The 16896-nt window shown below is 44.4% G+C and overlaps 1 protein-coding gene across 1 annotated transcript in view; it reads right to left on the minus strand.

Moving 5' to 3' along the window:
• Positions 1 to 6954: 6954 nt before the first annotated feature.
• LOC140197471 (coiled-coil domain-containing protein 152-like) overlaps positions 6955 to 16896 on the minus strand; it is a 29395-nt gene continuing 19453 nt past the window's right edge. Inside the window, exons 4-5 of the mRNA XM_072257431.1 lie at positions 12519 to 12608; positions 6955 to 7077 (exon numbers count right to left, since the gene is read on the minus strand). Of these exons, the coding sequence (XP_072113532.1) occupies positions 6955 to 7077; positions 12519 to 12608 (213 nt within the window). The remainder of the gene's footprint in view (positions 7078 to 12518; positions 12609 to 16896) is intronic.

A 16896-nucleotide genomic window follows, 5' to 3' on the forward strand; every position in this document is an offset into this window, starting at 1 on the left:
TGTAAAGCCACTCAATGTAAAGTGAGTGGAGCCAGGAACTAAGTACATAGCCTTGTGGTGTAGTTTGTAAAATGAAGGAGATCATGGAGGAGATGCTGTTGCCAATCTGAACTAAGTGAGGGAATGCAGGATCCAATTGCACAAGCAGCCAAGGCCTTGAACCTTATTGGTTAGTTTTGAGGTAATGATAGCATTAAATGCCAAGCTGAAGTCAACAAAAAGCATCCTGAGTATTCATCTTTGTTGTCCAGATGTCCCAGCGTTGAGTGAAGAGCTAATAAGATGGCATCTGCTGTGGACCTGTTGCTCCGGTAGGCAAAGTAGAGTAGATCCAAATTGTTTCTCAAGCAGGAGTCGATATGTTTCATCACCAACTTCTCAAATCACTTCATCACTGTAAGTGCTCCTGGATGATAGTCATTGAGGCAAGTTACCACATTCTGATACGTGAAGTCTGCTTGAAGCAGATGGGTATCTCAGACTTCTGAATGAGGGGCTAAAGATCTTAGTGAACACTCTAGCCAGTTGATCATCACAGGTCTTTAGCACTTGGCCAGGTACCCTGTTCTGGGTGGGATGCTTTTTATGGGTTCTTCCTCCTGATGGCTGCTTGATGTTGGCTTCAGAGTCTGAATGACAGGATCATTAGGGGCTGAGGGAATTTGTGATGGCTCCTCCATGCTTTGATAGTGAAAGCAAGCATACAAGGCATTGAGCTCATCTGGAAGCAAAGCCCTGTTTTCACCTATGTCGCTTGATTTTTGCTTTATTAGAAATGATAGCATTCAAGCCCTGCCACAACTGTTGAGCATCCTTGATCCTTCTTTTTTTTTCAGATAGAACAAGCAAATTTGTCCAAACTCTTCTGATAACATGTCATCTAATCTAGGCAACACCCTGGTGAACTTCTACCTCCTTTCCAAATACCACACATTCTTCTTACAATGAGGCATCCAGAACTGTATGCAGTACTCCAGATCAGCCTAACTACAGTTCAATAAAGCTGCAGCATAAGTCCTAACTCTTTAACATATTTCCTTGACTAATAAAAGTAAGCATGCCATATACATAGAAAACATAGAAAATAGGTGCAGGAGTAGGCCATTTGGCCCTTTGAGCCTGCACTGTCATTTATTATGATCATGGCTGATCATCCAACTCAGAACCCTGCATCAGCCTTCCCTCCATACCCCCTGATCCCCGTAGCCACAAGGGCCATATCTAACTCCCTACCTTGGTTACCACCCTATAACTTTCAGGGAGCACTGGATTTGGACCCAAAGATTCCTATAAACATTAACCATAAGATATAAGAGCAGAATTAGGCCATTTGGCCTATCAAGTCTACTCCACCATTTCATCAAGGCTGACACAATGTTTCTCTCACTCCCAATTTCCTGTCTTGTCCCCACATCCCTTCATGTCCTGACCAATCAAGAATCTATCAACCTCTGCCTTAAACATACATAAAGACTTGACTTCCACAGCTGCCTGTGGCAAAGAATTCCACAGATTCGCCACTCTCTGGCTAAAGAAATTCTTCCTCATTTCTATTCTAAAAGGACACCTCTTTATTCTGAGGATGTGCCCTCTGGTCTTAGACACTCCTACCATAGGAAACATCCTCTCAACATCCATTCAATCAAGGCCTTTCAACATTCGATAGGTTACAAAGAGATTCCCCCTCATTCTTCTGAATTCCACTGAGGACAGGCCCTGACCCATCAAATGCACCTCTTATGATAAGCCTTTCAATCCCAGAATCATTTTCGTGAACCTCCTTTGAACCCTTTCCAATGTTCAGCACACCCTTTCTCAGACAAGGAGCCGAAAACAGTGCCTTATAAAGACTCAACATTATATCCTTCTTTTTATATTCTAGTCCTCTCAAAATGAATGCTAACATTGCATTTGCCTTCCTCACCATTGAACCAACCCACAAATTAACCTTTAGGGGATCTTGTACGAGGACTCCCAAGTCTCGTTACACCTCAGATTTTTGAATTTTCTCTCCATTTAGAAAATAGTCATGGCTTTTATTTCTTCTACCAAGGTGCATGACCATACCCTTCCTGACCCTGTATTCATCTGCCACTTCTTTGCCATTTTTCCTTATCTGTCTATATCCTTCTGCAACCTCCTTGCTTCCTCAACACTACTAGCCTCTCTACCTATTTTCGCATCATCCACAAACCTGGCCACAAAGACATCAATTCTGTCATCCAAATCATTGACATATAACATAAAAAGAATTGGTCCCAACACAGACCGCTGTGGAACAGCACTAGTCACTGGCAGCCAACCAGAAAAAAACTCCCTTAATTCCCACTCTTTGCCTCCTGCCAATCAGCCAATGCTTTATACATGCTAGAATCTTTCCTGTAATACCATGGGCTCGTAGCTTGTTAAGTAGCCTCATGTAAGACAACTTGTCAAAGGCCTTCTGAAAATCCAAGTACACGATATCAACCAATTCTCCTTTATCTATCCTGCTTAATGCTATTAAGAGTCCTGCCATGAACAGTGTACTGTCTCTTTACATTTGATCTGACAAAGTGCTATTTTTCAAATTGGACTGGGGTAAAGTCCATCTGCCATTTCTTTGCCCATATCTGCAGGTGATGTCATGGTCCAGTCCGTGAACTCCGCATTCCTGTTCACGGTCCGGTCCATCGATCCTTGCTCCAGGTTTTCCTGTCTACCCTGTTTCTGTTCCTGTTGAGCACTAAGTGAGGCAGCTGATTCTCATTGGGGCTGGCTGCATAAATACCTCGAGACCAGGGCGTGGCAGCTGGATTGTTCTTGTCCTTACTCCTTGTATCCCTTCCCCTGCCTTCTGTTTCCTTTCCTGAAGCCTTGCCTGGTCTTGCCGGTAACTCTCGCCTCGCCTGAAGTTCTTGTCTTGCCTTGCATTGTCGGAAGCCTTGCCTCGCCTTGCCTGAAGCTCTTGTCTCACCTTGCATTGCTGGAAGCCTTGCCTTGTCTTGCCGGTAACTCTCACCTCGCCTCGCCTGAAGTCTTGTTTTGGAGCCACCCTGTATCTATGTCCCTTCCTGTCCCTTGCCTCCGTCGGGTAAGTCAGGCCAGATTGCTGTTATGCTGCGGTGGGTTCTGACCCTTCCTGTCCCTTGCCTCCGTCGGGTAAGCCAGGCCAGATTGCCGTTACCCTGCGGTGGGTTATGTCCTTTCCTGTCCTTTGCCTCCGTCGGGTGGAGATCTGCACCCTGCCCAGGAGGAGCTTCAAGACCCCAAGCCTCTAACCAAGCCTCGCCTCGAGTCTTTAGCCGAGCCGACCCCCAAGCCTCAAGCCTCTGGTCCCAAGCCTCGTCTCAAGTCTCTGGTCCCAAGCCTCACCTCAAGTCTCTGGTCCTAAGCCTCACCTCAAGTCTCTGGTCCCTAGCTTTGCCTCTGGTCCCTAGCCTTGCCTCAAGTCTTAAGCCTGAAGACTCCAGCCTCATCCTGCCTGCCAGCCAAGTCACATCCTTGCCTAGTTCTGGGGTCTGAGCCAGAGGGAAGACCCAGGTTCTGGGTCCTTATCCAGTCTCTGGCTCGGAGTCCAAGCCCTGGCTCCTAGCTCTCTTGTCCTGTCCTGTTCTGGGTTCCTGGTTTTCTTGTCCATGTCCTAGCCCTCACCCTGTATCCTAGTCCTGTCCCTAGTACTTCAGTGTCTGTGTGTTGCACTTGGGTCCGTACCCAGCCACCACCTTATGACAGGTGATTAGTATCATCAACTTTCAACGTATTTATAACACCACCTATCTCTGTATTATCTGCGAACTTACTAGTCCACACTTTCATTCAGATCTGTCTCTATCTCTATTCCTATATAAAATCACAAACTGCAGCAGACCCAGTATGGATCCCTGTAGAACATCACTAGCCCAACTAGAATAAGTCGCATCAATCAGGTGGATTGCATGCATCCTAACTTTCTGGATGAGACTCCCATGAGGGACTTGTCAAAATAGTTTTCTAAATCCATATAAACAACATCTACAGCTCCACCTTCATCAACATCAGCATAAGAACTGATCATAGAAGTTCAGGAAGAGGTGGTGCACATCCTTCTGTTGATATTAATGGTGTTGAAATTGAGAACTGGAAGTTCCTAGGCGTGAACATCATCAACAGCTTCCCTGGACATATCATGTTGATGTCAAGGACAAGAAAGCTTACTAATATCTCTACTTCCCCAGGAACCTAAAGAAACTTGTCATATTTCCATTGATTCTTACCAATCTTTTATTGATGCACTATAGAAAGCAGCTTAGTAGTTATCTGCCCATGACCACAATAAACTGCAGAGAGTTGTGGACGCAGTTCAGCACATCACATCACATGAACCAGCGCCCCCCCACCCCCCAGCCACCCACAGGAACTCTGTCATAGAGCATTAGCCATTCATTAGTCCTCCAGAACTTTGCTTGTGATTAGAGAGGACATGAAGTTCTTGTTCAGCCCCCAGCAATTTCATCACTTGCCTCTCTCAGTAACCTGTAGTATATCTCATCAGGCCATGGGGACTTGTCCGCCTTTAACAAACCTGTCAACATAATGCTTTAAGCACCATATGTTTGATATCAAAGTCAAAATTTAGTTCTTCATCTGCACAAGTCCATGTATACACAAGCACAGCATCATAGGTTCACAGCATTCACAAGAAAAACATAAATTAAACGTAAATTAGACACATCTTTCACAAGGGAACACGATTAGAATAAAAATACATTCCAAAGTGGTCATATTGTTGATATATTGAGGGAATGATTAAGGTTGTACTGGCTGGTTCAAGAACCTAGCGGTTGAAGGGAAGTCCAATCACAAACAAGAGAAAATCTGCAGATGCTGGAAATCCAAGCAACACACAGAAAATACTGGAAGAACTCAGCAGGCCAGGCAGTTGAAGGGAAGTAGCTGTTCCCGAACCTGGTGTGGCACTCCAGTGTTCTGTCCCTCCTGCTCAATAGATGGCACGGCACAGATTGTGGAGATCTTTGATGAATGTTGCCTTCTTGAGGCAGTGCCTCCTGTATATATTACCGATGGTGGGGAGGGGTGTGCCAACAATTCAGTGGGCTAAGTTTACCACTCTCTGCGCTTCTTGTGTTTCTACACATTCAAATTGTCGTACCTGATGATGATGATGCAGCCATCCAGAATACTTTCAACAGTACATCTGTAGAAGTTTGTTAGAGTGCTCGGTGACATGTCAAACCTCCTAAGAAAGTAAAGATACTGGTGTGCCTTCCTTGTAATTGCATTTATGTGTTGGTCCAGGACAGTCATCCATTATGTCAATGCTCAGGAAGTTAAATGTGCCGACTATTTCCATTGCTAAACCCCCAATACGTATAGACTGGCACATACACCTTCTTTCTCCTCCCTGCGGTCAACAATCGTCTCTAGTTTTACTGAAGTTGAGCAAGGGGTTGTTGTTGCGGCACCACTCAACCAGGTGTCCTGTCTCGCTCCTGTACGCTGACCCATCACACCTTGGGACTCATCCAACAACAGTAATGTTCATCAGCAATGGAATAGTGCTTTAGCCTCATGAAAATCATGAAACTATACAGCATGGAGAATGGCCACCACTGACCAGTGGGATCCATCCGTAATAGTTCAAGTTCAAGTTTATTCTTACCTGACTGTACATCAGACTTTATTCTGTGGAACATAGAAGATTGAGGGGAGATTTGATAGGGGTACAGGTATACAAATTATGAGAGGTATAGATAGGGTAAATGCTTTTTCCACTGAGGTTGGGTGGGACTACAGCTAGAGGTCATGGGTTAAGGATGAAAGGCAAAAAGTTTAAGGGGAACATAAGGGGGAACCTCTTCACTCAGGGTCGTGGGACCGTGAAACAAGCTGCCACCGTAAGTGGTGCATGCAAGGTCGATTTCAACATTTAAGAGAAGTTTGGATAGGTCCATGGATGGTGGGGATATGGAGGGCTATGGGAGTAGGCAATTTAAATGGCTTGACACAGATTAGATATGCTGATAGGCCTGTTTCTGTGCTATACTTTTCTATGACTCTATATATACAACCAAACAAAACAGCATTTCTCTGGGCCAGTTACCTACAAAACATACATCACACACAGTACATAAAACAAAATATTACCACAGATAAGTTAATAAAATATAATTCAAGGTACATGCAGTATGTAGCACAGGTAACCAGCAGGCACTCAACAATACAGTAAACAACTCACTGTCCTAATGAAGAGACCTCGGTGGTGGCAGGTTATTCATCAGTCTCACAGCCTGAGCGAAGAAGCCGTTACCCAGTCTGGCAGTCCTAGTCCTGATGCCCCTGAACCTCCTTCCTGATGGTAGTGAGTCAAAGAAATTGTAAGTTGGGTTGTGGGGATCCTCAACAATGCTTTGCCTGGCACCTGACCCTTCCACACAGCTCTCCTTTTTTCTATCATCCATGTGCCTACCCAAAGAGTCTCATAAAAGTCCTGTTAAAGAGTTTCTTATAACTGCAAAGTGTGTTCATTCTGCCAGCCCATCGACAGTATCTTGCAGTCTGCAAAGTGTTTTAATGGTGCCTTTAACACTGTCTCTATCTTGTTTCACAAGCTAAAACTCATTACAAATGCTTAATCAGATCTGTAACATTTATTTAAATTCACTTGAACAATGAATGAAAGAACCTTACAAGCTGAAATATGTGGTTAAACATACAGAGGGAGGAAGTCATTTCTGGTTCAAAGCATTGCAGGAGTAACAACCTCTGGTCTACTCAATATTGTCCCGTCAGTCTCTGACCCTGGTGGATCTGAATGAGCAGCCAGCCACTAACCCTCTGACACACGTTTAGTGTAAAATGAATTATTCTGTAGCAGAAAACCTAAGACCAAGTGCAACTCAGCGAGAGCATCTCAACACCAGCTTCAATCCACACCTCGCATCTAGCAAGATTCTGCAACAAAATGAACTGATGCTAAATCTTCCTACGCTTCAGCTGTAAGGTGTGAGTGAAGCCTTGCTGCTGTTCAAGCTCTCGAATGGTTCGGCGAAGCGCTGCAACCTCCCGGTTCTTCTCTTCCTGGAGATGCTGTAACTTCTGTCAGAAGAGAAACAGACCAACAGGTTGGTCAGTCTGACAATGGGACGAACACTTGAGACGTGTTAACAACATCAGGTATGTTAAGGGCAAATTTCATTGAATTAACTGTACTGATGTCGCTGACATAACAGAAAGTATGGATGAAGTTAGTACAGGCACTTACTAAAGGTATACTTTTCAAAGGGAAGAGGGACATGATAACCTGAAGGTGTAATTGGCTAAGGGATAGAACATTATAACACAGTTCTTCAGCCCACAATGTTGAGACACCCTTTTAATCTACTCTGAGATCAATCTAAACCTTCCCTCCCACATATTTTCTTCTGACATGAAACTAGGTGGTGGCATTGACAGTGAAGACAGTTATCAGGATATACAGAGGGATCTTCATCAGCTGGGTAAGTTGGCCAATGAATGGCAAATGGAGTTTAATTCAGATAAGGGTGAGGTGCTGCATTTGAGCAGACAAACCATGGTAGGACTTCACAGTGAGCGGCAGCGCCCAGGTGACCGTGGTAGAACAGAGAGGCATAGAAATACAAAAATATGGTTCCCTGAAAGTGGATTCATAGGTAGACAGGATGGAGTGGAGAAGAAAGATTTTGGCATGCAGACTTTCATTAGTCAGTGCATTAAGTACAGAAGGTGGAATGTTATATGAAGTTGTACAAAACATTGTTCAGGCCACTTTAGGAATATAATCTTCAGTTTTGATCACTCTGATATAGGAAAGACCTCTGATATAAGATGGAAAGGAGGCAGAGGCGATTTAAGACCGTAAGACTATAATACAGGAACAGAATAAGGCACTTTGGGCCATCAAAACTACTCCGCCATTCCATCATGACTGATTTACTATCCCTCTCAAACCCATTCTAGTGCCTTCTCCCCATGGGGAAGGTGGGACCTGTACAGATTGGATGGGTTGCACCTGAACTTGAGGGGGAGCAATATCCTTGCAGGTAGGTTTGCTAGCATGGTTCGGGAGGGTTTAAACTAATTTGCAAAGGGGATGGGACCCAGAGCGATAGAGCAGTGGAAGAAGTGCATGGAGTAAAGCCAAGTCTAACATACAGAGAGGCTTTGAGGAAAGAGAAGCAGAATAAAGGGTGTAAAGGTAGTAAGGTAGAAGGGCTGAAGTGTGTGTACCTCAATACAAGGAGCATCAGGAACAAAGGTGATGAACTGAGAGCTGAGATACATCCATGAACTTATGATGTAGTGGCCATTACAGAGACTTGGCTGGCACCAGGGCAAGAATGGATTCTCAATATTCCTGGATTTCAGTGCTCTAAAAGGAATAGAGAGGGGGGAAAGGGGAGGAGGGGTGGCATTACTGGTCAGAGATACTATTACATCTACAGAAAGGATGGGTAATGTAGCAGGATCCTCTTTTGAGTCAGTATGGGTGGAAGTCAGGAACAGGAAGGGAGCAGTTACTCTATTGGGAGTATTCTATAGGCCCCCTGGTAGCAGCAGAGATACAAAGGAGCAGATTGGGAGGCAGATTTTGGAAAGGTGCAAAAATAACAGGGTTGTTATCATGGGTGACTTTAACTTCCCTGGTATTGATTGGCACCTGATTAGTTCCAAGTGTTCAGATGGGGCAGAGTTTGTTAAGTGTGTCCAGGACGGATTCCTGTCATAGTATGTGGGCAGGCCAACCAGGGGGAATGCCATACTAGATCTAGTACTAGGTAATGAACCAGGTCAGGTCACAGATCTCTCAGTGGGTGAGCATCTGGGGGATAGTAACCACCACTCCATGGCCTTCAGCATTATCATGGAAAAGGATAGAATCAGAGAGGACAGGAAAACGTTTAATTGGGGAAGGGCAAATTATAAGGCTATAAGGCTAGAACTTGTGGGTGTGAATTGGGATGATGTTTTTGCAGGGAAATATACTATGGACATGTGGTCGATGTTTAGAGATCTCTTGCGGGATGTAAGGGATAAATTTGTCCCGGTGAGGAAGATAAAGAATGGTAGGGTGAAGGAACCATGGGTGATAAGTGAGGTGGAAAATCTAGTCAGGTGGAAGAAGGCAGCATACATGAGGTTTAGGAAGCAAGGACCAGATGGGTCTATTGAGGAATATAGGGAAGCGAGAAAGGAGCTTAAGAAGGGGCTGAGAAGTGCAAGAAGGGGGCATGAGAAGGCCTTGGCGAGTAGGGTAAAAGAAAACCCCAAGGCATTCTTCAATTATGTGAAGAACAAAAGGATAACAGGAGTGAAGGTAGGACCGATTAGAGATAAAGGTGAGAAGATGTGCCTAGAGGCTGTGGAAGTGAACGAGATCCTCAATGAATACTTCTCTTCGGTATTCACCAATGAGAGGGAACTTGATGATGCTGAGGACAATATGAGTGAGATTGATGGTCTGGAGCATGTTCATATTAAGTGAGAGGAGGTGTTGGAGTTGTTAAAATATATTAGGACGGATAAGTCCCCGGGGCCTGACGGAATATTCCCTGGGCTGCTCCATAAGGTGAGGGAAGAGATTGATGAGCCTCTAGCTAGGATCTTTATGTCCTCGTTGTCCATGGGAATGGTACCGGAGGATTGGAGGGAGGCGAATGTTGTCCCCTTCTTCAAAAAAGGTAGCAGGGATAGTCCGGGTAATTATAGACCAGTGAGCCATACGTCTGTGGTGGGAAAGCTGTTGGAAAAGATTCTTAGAGATAGGATCTACGGGCAGTCAGAGAATCATGGTCTGATCAGGGACAGTCAGCATGGCTTTGTGAAGGGCAGATCGTGTTTGACAAACCTGATAGAGTTCTTTGAGGAAGTGACCAGGCATATAGATGAGGGTAGTACAGTGGATATGATCTATATGGATTTTAGTAAGGCATTTGACAAGGTTCCACACGGTAGGCTTATTCAGAAAGTCAGAAGGCATGGGATCCAGGGAAGTTTGGCCAGGTGGATTCAGAATTGGCTTGCCTGCAGACAGCAGAGGGTCGTGGTGGAGGGAGTACATTCAGATTGGAGGATTGTGACTAGTGGTGTCCCACAAGGATCTGTTCTGGGACCTCTACTCTTCGTGATTTTTATTAACGACCTGGATGTGGGGGTAGAAGAGCGGGTTGGCAAGTTTGCAGACGACACAAAGGTTGGTGGTGTTGTAGATAGTGTAGAGGATTGTCGAAGATTGCAGAGAGACATTGATAGGATGCAGAAGTGGGCTGAGAAGTGGCAGATGGAGTTCAACCCGGAGAAGTGTGAGGTGGTACACTTTGGAAGGACAAACTCCAAGGCAGAGTACAAAGTAAATGGCAGGATACTTGGTAGTGTGGAGGAGCAGAGGGATCTGGGGGTACATGTCCACAGATCCCTGAAAGTTGCCTCACAGGAAAATAGGGTAATTAAGAAAGCTTATGGGGTGTTAGCTTTCATAAGTCGAGGGATAGAGTTTAAGAGTCGCGATGTAATGATGCAGCTCTATAAAACTCTGGTTAAGCCACACTTGGAGTACTGTGTCCAGTTCTGGTCGCCTCACTATAGGAAGGTGGAAGCATTGCAAAGGGTATAGAAGAGATTTACCAGGATGCTGCCTGGTTTAGAGAGTATGCATTATGATCAGAGATTAAGGGAGCTAGGGCTTTACTCTTTGGAGAGAAGGAGGAAGAGAGGAGACATGATATAGGTTTACAAGATAATAAGAGGAATAGATAGAGTGGATAGCCAGCACCTCCTCCCCAGGGCACCACTGCTCAATACAAGAGGTCATGGCTTTAAGGTAAGGGGTGGAAGTTCAAGGGGGATATTAGAGGAAGGTTTTTTACTCAGAGAGTGGTTGGTGCGTGGAATGCACTGCCTGAGTCAGTGGTGGAGGCAGATACACTTGTGAAGTTTAAGAGACTACTAGACAGGTATATGGAGGAATTTAAGGTGGGGGGGTTATATGGGAGGTAGGATTTGAGCGTCAGCACAACATTGTGGGCCAAAGGGCCTGTAATGTGCTGTACTATTCTATATGTTCTATAATCTTTATATGGATACCCTGACTAATCAACAACCTATCAACTTCCACTTGAAATATATCCAGTAACTTGGCCTCCACAGCTACCCACGTCAATAAATTCCAGATTCATCACTCTCTGGTTGAAGAAATTCTTCTGGTCAAAGATCCACTGATGTTACAAGGTGGGTTGGTAGGTCCAGATATTAGACTTCAGCGATCTCTAAGGACAGAGGTCAGGTTGACGGGTGCTGATGACAAAGGCCTATGATCCCAAAGGGCTATAGTCGGTGGGCTCTGAAAAAGAAGGCAGCGAACCCCAATGGGAGTTGCAGCAAGGAAGGGTTTGTTTTTCTGTTGTGGCTGTCTTGTTGTATGTTGGCTGTATGTTGTCTGCTGAACATTGTGGGAATGCTACATTGATGCCAGAAGTGTGGTGACACAAGCAGATTCTCGAACTCTATTGCTCGCTAATGCAATAAGAGCCAAATCTCTTACTAGCTCTTCCTTCAGTTAATCCTGACGAAGGGTCTCGGCCTGAAACGTCGACTGCACCTCTTCCTAGTGATGTTGCCTGGTCTGCTGCGTTCACCAGCAACTTTGATGTGTGTTGCTTGAATTTCCAGCATCTGCAGAATTCCTGTTGTGAGCACATTTCACTGTATGTTTTGAGGTACATGTAATAAATAAATCTAATCTAAATTGAACTGAATGAGTCATCATCAGTATGATTGAGGACCAGGTCAGCAGCAAGTACAGCTTGCCATGACAGAGGGCCATGAGGAGTTTAAAATTGCCCAGTTGGTACTGGAACCGAAAGCTGTAACTGGTGGTGGGGTGACAGCACAGGTAGTAGTGCAGTGTTGTTTCGCAGTGACTTAGGTCTGATTATGACCTCCCCTGCTCTCCAGTGGGAATTGCAAATTCTATTTGTGACTATGTGCATTCCCTCCCAGATCCCAAACAACTTCCCTTTGTGTGAGGTGTTTGGTGGGACAACTGGAGGTGGTTTGTTAAGAATGGTGAATAGGTTATCGGGGAATAGTTGCGAAATATAATGGGCTAACTGGCCTGCTTAAAAATAATGCAGAAATGACATGGAAAGATTGGACAGTTAGAAACGCTTTTCACAAGGCAGAAATGCCAACTACAAGCTGGTATAATGTTAAGGTGATTGGAGGTAAGTATAGGAGGGATGTTAGACGTAAGTTTTTTTTTAACAGAGTGGTGGCTGTGTGGAGGGTGGTGGTAGAGGCAGATCTATTAAGCACATTTAAGAAACTTTTAGATAAGAACATGAAAGATAAGAAAATTAGCGAGTTATGTTGGAGGGAAAAGTAAGATTGACTTGGAGTAGGTTTAAAGGCCGGCACAATATCGTAAGCCATAAGCCTGTACTGCGCTGTGCTGTTTCATGCCCTATGAAAACGTAAGCGATATTAGTCCATCCAGGAAACATTTTTACTCAGAAACTCACCCTCTTGAAGATATTGTGAGGTAAAACAGACAGATCGTGATGTGGAGATTTCATTGAGGTGCTCTGGATCTTCACAAGCTTGGAGTTAAACTGCGTAAACAGTACAATAGACTTATCATTATGACACACAATGTAACATTTCCCAATCCTATTGCCTTGAACATAAAACAATCCCAGCAGCAGAAACAGATAGTGGACCAGTGTATCAGGATACAGTATGTAAGGAAGGCTTGACCCAAAAGCAGAGACAATTTAGCTTTAGTAACAGACCGCAAAATAACAAGCCTCAAGGGCCACAGAATAAGAGAAAACAGATGCTTAACTCTAGAGGGTAACTGGAGGTTTGGAAGAGTGAACAAGGAGCACGGATGAGAGCTGGGTTTAAATGGGCTGCAGGTGATGAGTTGGAAATGTGTGTCAGGTGACTCCTGTTAGCTGGGTGGAAACTGGGAGTTGCCTGCCTGTACAGGCCTGACAAGTATTTATAAACCTTCCTGCCTACCTTTCCATAACCTTCAGTTCACTCTTTGCCTCAAAATTAAACTTCACTGCACAGACTACATTCCTGCTTGGACAACACCATCCACAAGCTGGATACAGTGTGTACATAAAATAAGCTATGTATGGGAAGCTGACGCAGCTTTACGAGTTGCAACATGATCAACAGTTCTTGTTTTACATGTTATAACCATGGATGGATTGCCTTTACAGTTCAGAGCAATCTGGGGAACATCTAGGCCAGGGTTCCCAATGTGGAGTCCACGGATCCCTCAGTTAATGGTGGGGTCCATGGCATAAAAAAGGTTGAAAATAATACAAAGATAGATGGAGGGGCAGGTAGTGTTGAGGAAGCAGGGAAGCTACAGAAGGACTTAGACAGGTTAAGAGAATGGGCAAGAGAGTGGCAGATGGCATATAGTGTAAGGAAGTGTGTGGTCATGCACTTTGGTAGAAGGTATAAAAGTGTAGACTATTTTCTAAATGAGGAGAGAATACAAAAATCTGGAACACAGAGGGGCTTGGGAGTCCTTGTGCAGGATTCCCAAAAGGTTAACTTCCAGGTTGAGTCGGTGATGAGGAAGCCAATTGCAATGTTAGCATTCATTTCGAGAGCACTAGAAAAAATGCTGGAGCTTTATAAGGCATTGATCATACTGCACGGAGTATCGTGCTGAGATTTTGGCCCCTTATCTAAGAAAAGATACGTTGGCATTGGAGAGGGTCCTTAAGAATTTCACAAGAATTGCACCAGGAATGAAATTATGAGGAGTGTTTGATGACTCTGGGCCTGTACTCACTGGAGTTTAGAAAAATGAGGGAGGATCTCATAGAAACCTATCGAATATTGAATGACAGATAGAGTGGATAGGGAGAATGGGTGAGTCTAGGGCCAGAAGGCACAGCCTCAGAACAGAGGGATGTCTATTTAGAACAGAGATGGAGAGAAATTTTTTTAGCCAGAGGGTGGAGAGCCTGTAAAATTAATTGCCCGGATGGCTATGGAGGCCAAGTCATTAGGTATATTTAAAGCAGAGGTTGATAGTTTCTTGTTTAGTCAGGGCATCATAAGTTATGGGGAGAAGGCAGGAGAATGGGTTGAAAGGGATAATAATAGAATGGTGGAGCAGATTCGATGGGCTGAATGACTTAATTCGGCTCCTATGGCTTATAGTCTCATGTTTAATGTAACATATACAATTTTTAAAAATGAGCATATAATGTGTTCAGGTAATTGCAGACAGTGAGCTGGACATCAGTGAGATAAAATCAGAATCTACTCAAGGAGGCACAGTAGTGTAGAGGTTAGTGCAACACTTAACAGCGGCAGTGACCATGGTTGAATACTTGATGCTGCCTGTAAGCAGTCTGTAAGTTCTCCCTGTGACTGTGTGGGTTTCCACCGGGTGCTCCAGTTTCCTCCCACATTTCAAAGATGTATGGGGTTAGAAATTGGTCGCATAGCAGTGTAGGCTCATTGGGCTGAAGGGTCTGTTACTGTGCTGCATCTCCAAATAAAATAGAACATCAGGAATATCATTCCAGCCTCTCGTCCTCATGGAATTGGGTGGCTTTACAAGATCACTATAAGCACAGTTAAAAGTTAAAGTCTGTCCCGAGCCTTGTGGTCCATCAGGCTGGTGCTTATGCCGGTTTCTGTGGTGTGAAGTGACTGAGAGTATGAGACTCTAGACTACCAGAAAAACTGTTCTGATGATAAAACTAACATTAATTAAATATCAGTAGTTCTCTTGGTGAATTTTATGCTTAAATGAAATTCAGAAATAATTACATTTAAAGAAAGAAGTATTTTCTCTACAATGACAACTTGCTGGACTGTTCTGGGAATAAAGCATGCTGAGTGCTTTCTAAGAATGACACGTACAAGTTGTTTTTCAGGAAGCACTGACGCGATAAGCTGTCTGGGGTTCATTAAATCGTCAATGGCTAACTCCTCACTTACTAGCTGGCTGCTTGTACAAGAAGATGTAACCTGGAGGCTTCTGAACTGATCCTCTGGGAATTCAAGAATGAGGAGATAAGGTGGTGCTGGTTCTCTGACAGGTGGCATGGAAGAGGGAAAAGTTCAGACGGGGCTCAGACCATCACTGACATTAGCTGAAGGGGAGAAACAAAGAGAGAGGAGAGGGATAGGAATATTTAAGAGAGAGGGAATATTGAGAGAGTGAGAGAGAATACTGAGAGAGAAGGAGAGAATACTGAAGGAGAGGATATGGAGGGAGAGAATACTGTGAGAGAGAGAAAAAGGAATAAAATTGTGAGGAGAGAAAATTGAGAGAAATAGAAAGAGAATACTGAGGGAGAAGGAGAGAATATTGAGAGAGAAAAAGAGAGAATAGTCAGACAGGAGAGAATATTGAGTGAGAGAATATTGAAAGAGAGAATGTCGAGAGAGAAAATATTGAGGGGGGGAGAGGGAGAGAGAATATTGAGTGAGAGAATATAAAGTGAGAGAGAATATTCAGCAAGAGAGAATATTGAGAGGGAGTGAATATAGTGAGAGAGATTGAGAGAGGAAGAAAATTAGGAGTCGGAAATCATTGTAAGAGAATATTGAGAGAGATATTATTGAGAGATTATTAACAGAAAGAGAGAGAAGGAGAGAATATTGAGAGAGGGAGAGAATATACAGCAAGAGAGAATATTGAGATGCAGTGAACATAGTGAGAGGGACCAAGAAAGGAAGAAAATTGAGAGTCGGAAATCATTGAAAAAAGAGAGAATATTGAGAGAGAGAAAAATTGAAAGAGAAATTATTGAGAACAAGTATATTGACAGACAGAGTATTTGATAGAGAATATTGAGAAAGAGAATATTCAGAGAGTAAAGGAGGAAATATTGAGAGGACATTGAGAGAGAGAGAAAAAAATATTGTGAGAGTGAGAATATTGAGAGAGAGAGAGAGAGAGAGAGAGAGAGAATATCATGAGACAGATAACATGTAAGAGAGAACATTGAAAGAGAGAAAGAATATTGAGAGAGGGAGAGAGAATATTGAGAGAGGGAGGAGAATATTGAGAGAGGGAGGAGAATATTGAGAGGAGGAGGAGAATATTGAGAGAGGGTGGGGATATTGAGAGGGAGGGAATATTGAGAGGGAGAGAATATTGAGAGAGAGAGAATATTGAGAGAGAGAGAATATTGAGAGGGTGAGAGTATTGAGAGAGGGAGAGACCATTGAGAGAGGGTGAGAATATTGAGGGAGGGAATATTGAGAGAGAGAAAATACTGAGAGAGGGATAGAATATTGAGAGAGAGGGAGGGAGGGGGAGAGGAAGGGGGAGGGGGAGAGGGAGGGGGAGGGAGGGGGAAGAGAAAGAGAGAGAGAGAGAGAGAAAGAGAAATATTGAAAGTGTCATGTTCCAGCCCGTGATGTCCGCATTCCGGTTCACGGTCTGGTCCATCATTCCCTATTCCAGGTTTTCCTAGTTTTCCAGTTTTCCCCAGTTTCTGTTGAGGCAGCTGATTCTCGTTTGGGCTGACTTCATAAATAGCTTCAGGATCCAGCCTCTGGCTACTGGACTGTTCCCTTCCTTCTGTATCCCTGACAGTTACCACGGCAAGTACCTCGGCAGTTACCATGGCAAGTAACCTCGGCAGCCATCCCAGCCCTGTGTCCTAGAAGGGTTCCGGTGGCTCGGAGCCCCAAGGAGGAGTCCCGGCTCTGAGCCCCGCCAAATACCCACGAGCCAGCCAAGCCCAGTCCAAGTACCCAAGAGCCCAGCCATGTAGCCAAGAGCCGAGCCCAGCCAAGTACCCAAGAGCCAAGCCAAGCCAGGTCCTGGAGACACATCCCAACCAGGAGTACCTCGTCCGTTCCAAGAGTCAAGAGCCGAGTCCAGCTGAATCCGGAGTTCCA

Source organism: Mobula birostris, chromosome 5 (assembly GCF_030028105.1).
Source record: "Mobula birostris isolate sMobBir1 chromosome 5, sMobBir1.hap1, whole genome shotgun sequence".
Lineage (NCBI taxonomy): Eukaryota > Metazoa > Chordata > Chondrichthyes > Myliobatiformes > Myliobatidae > Mobula > Mobula birostris.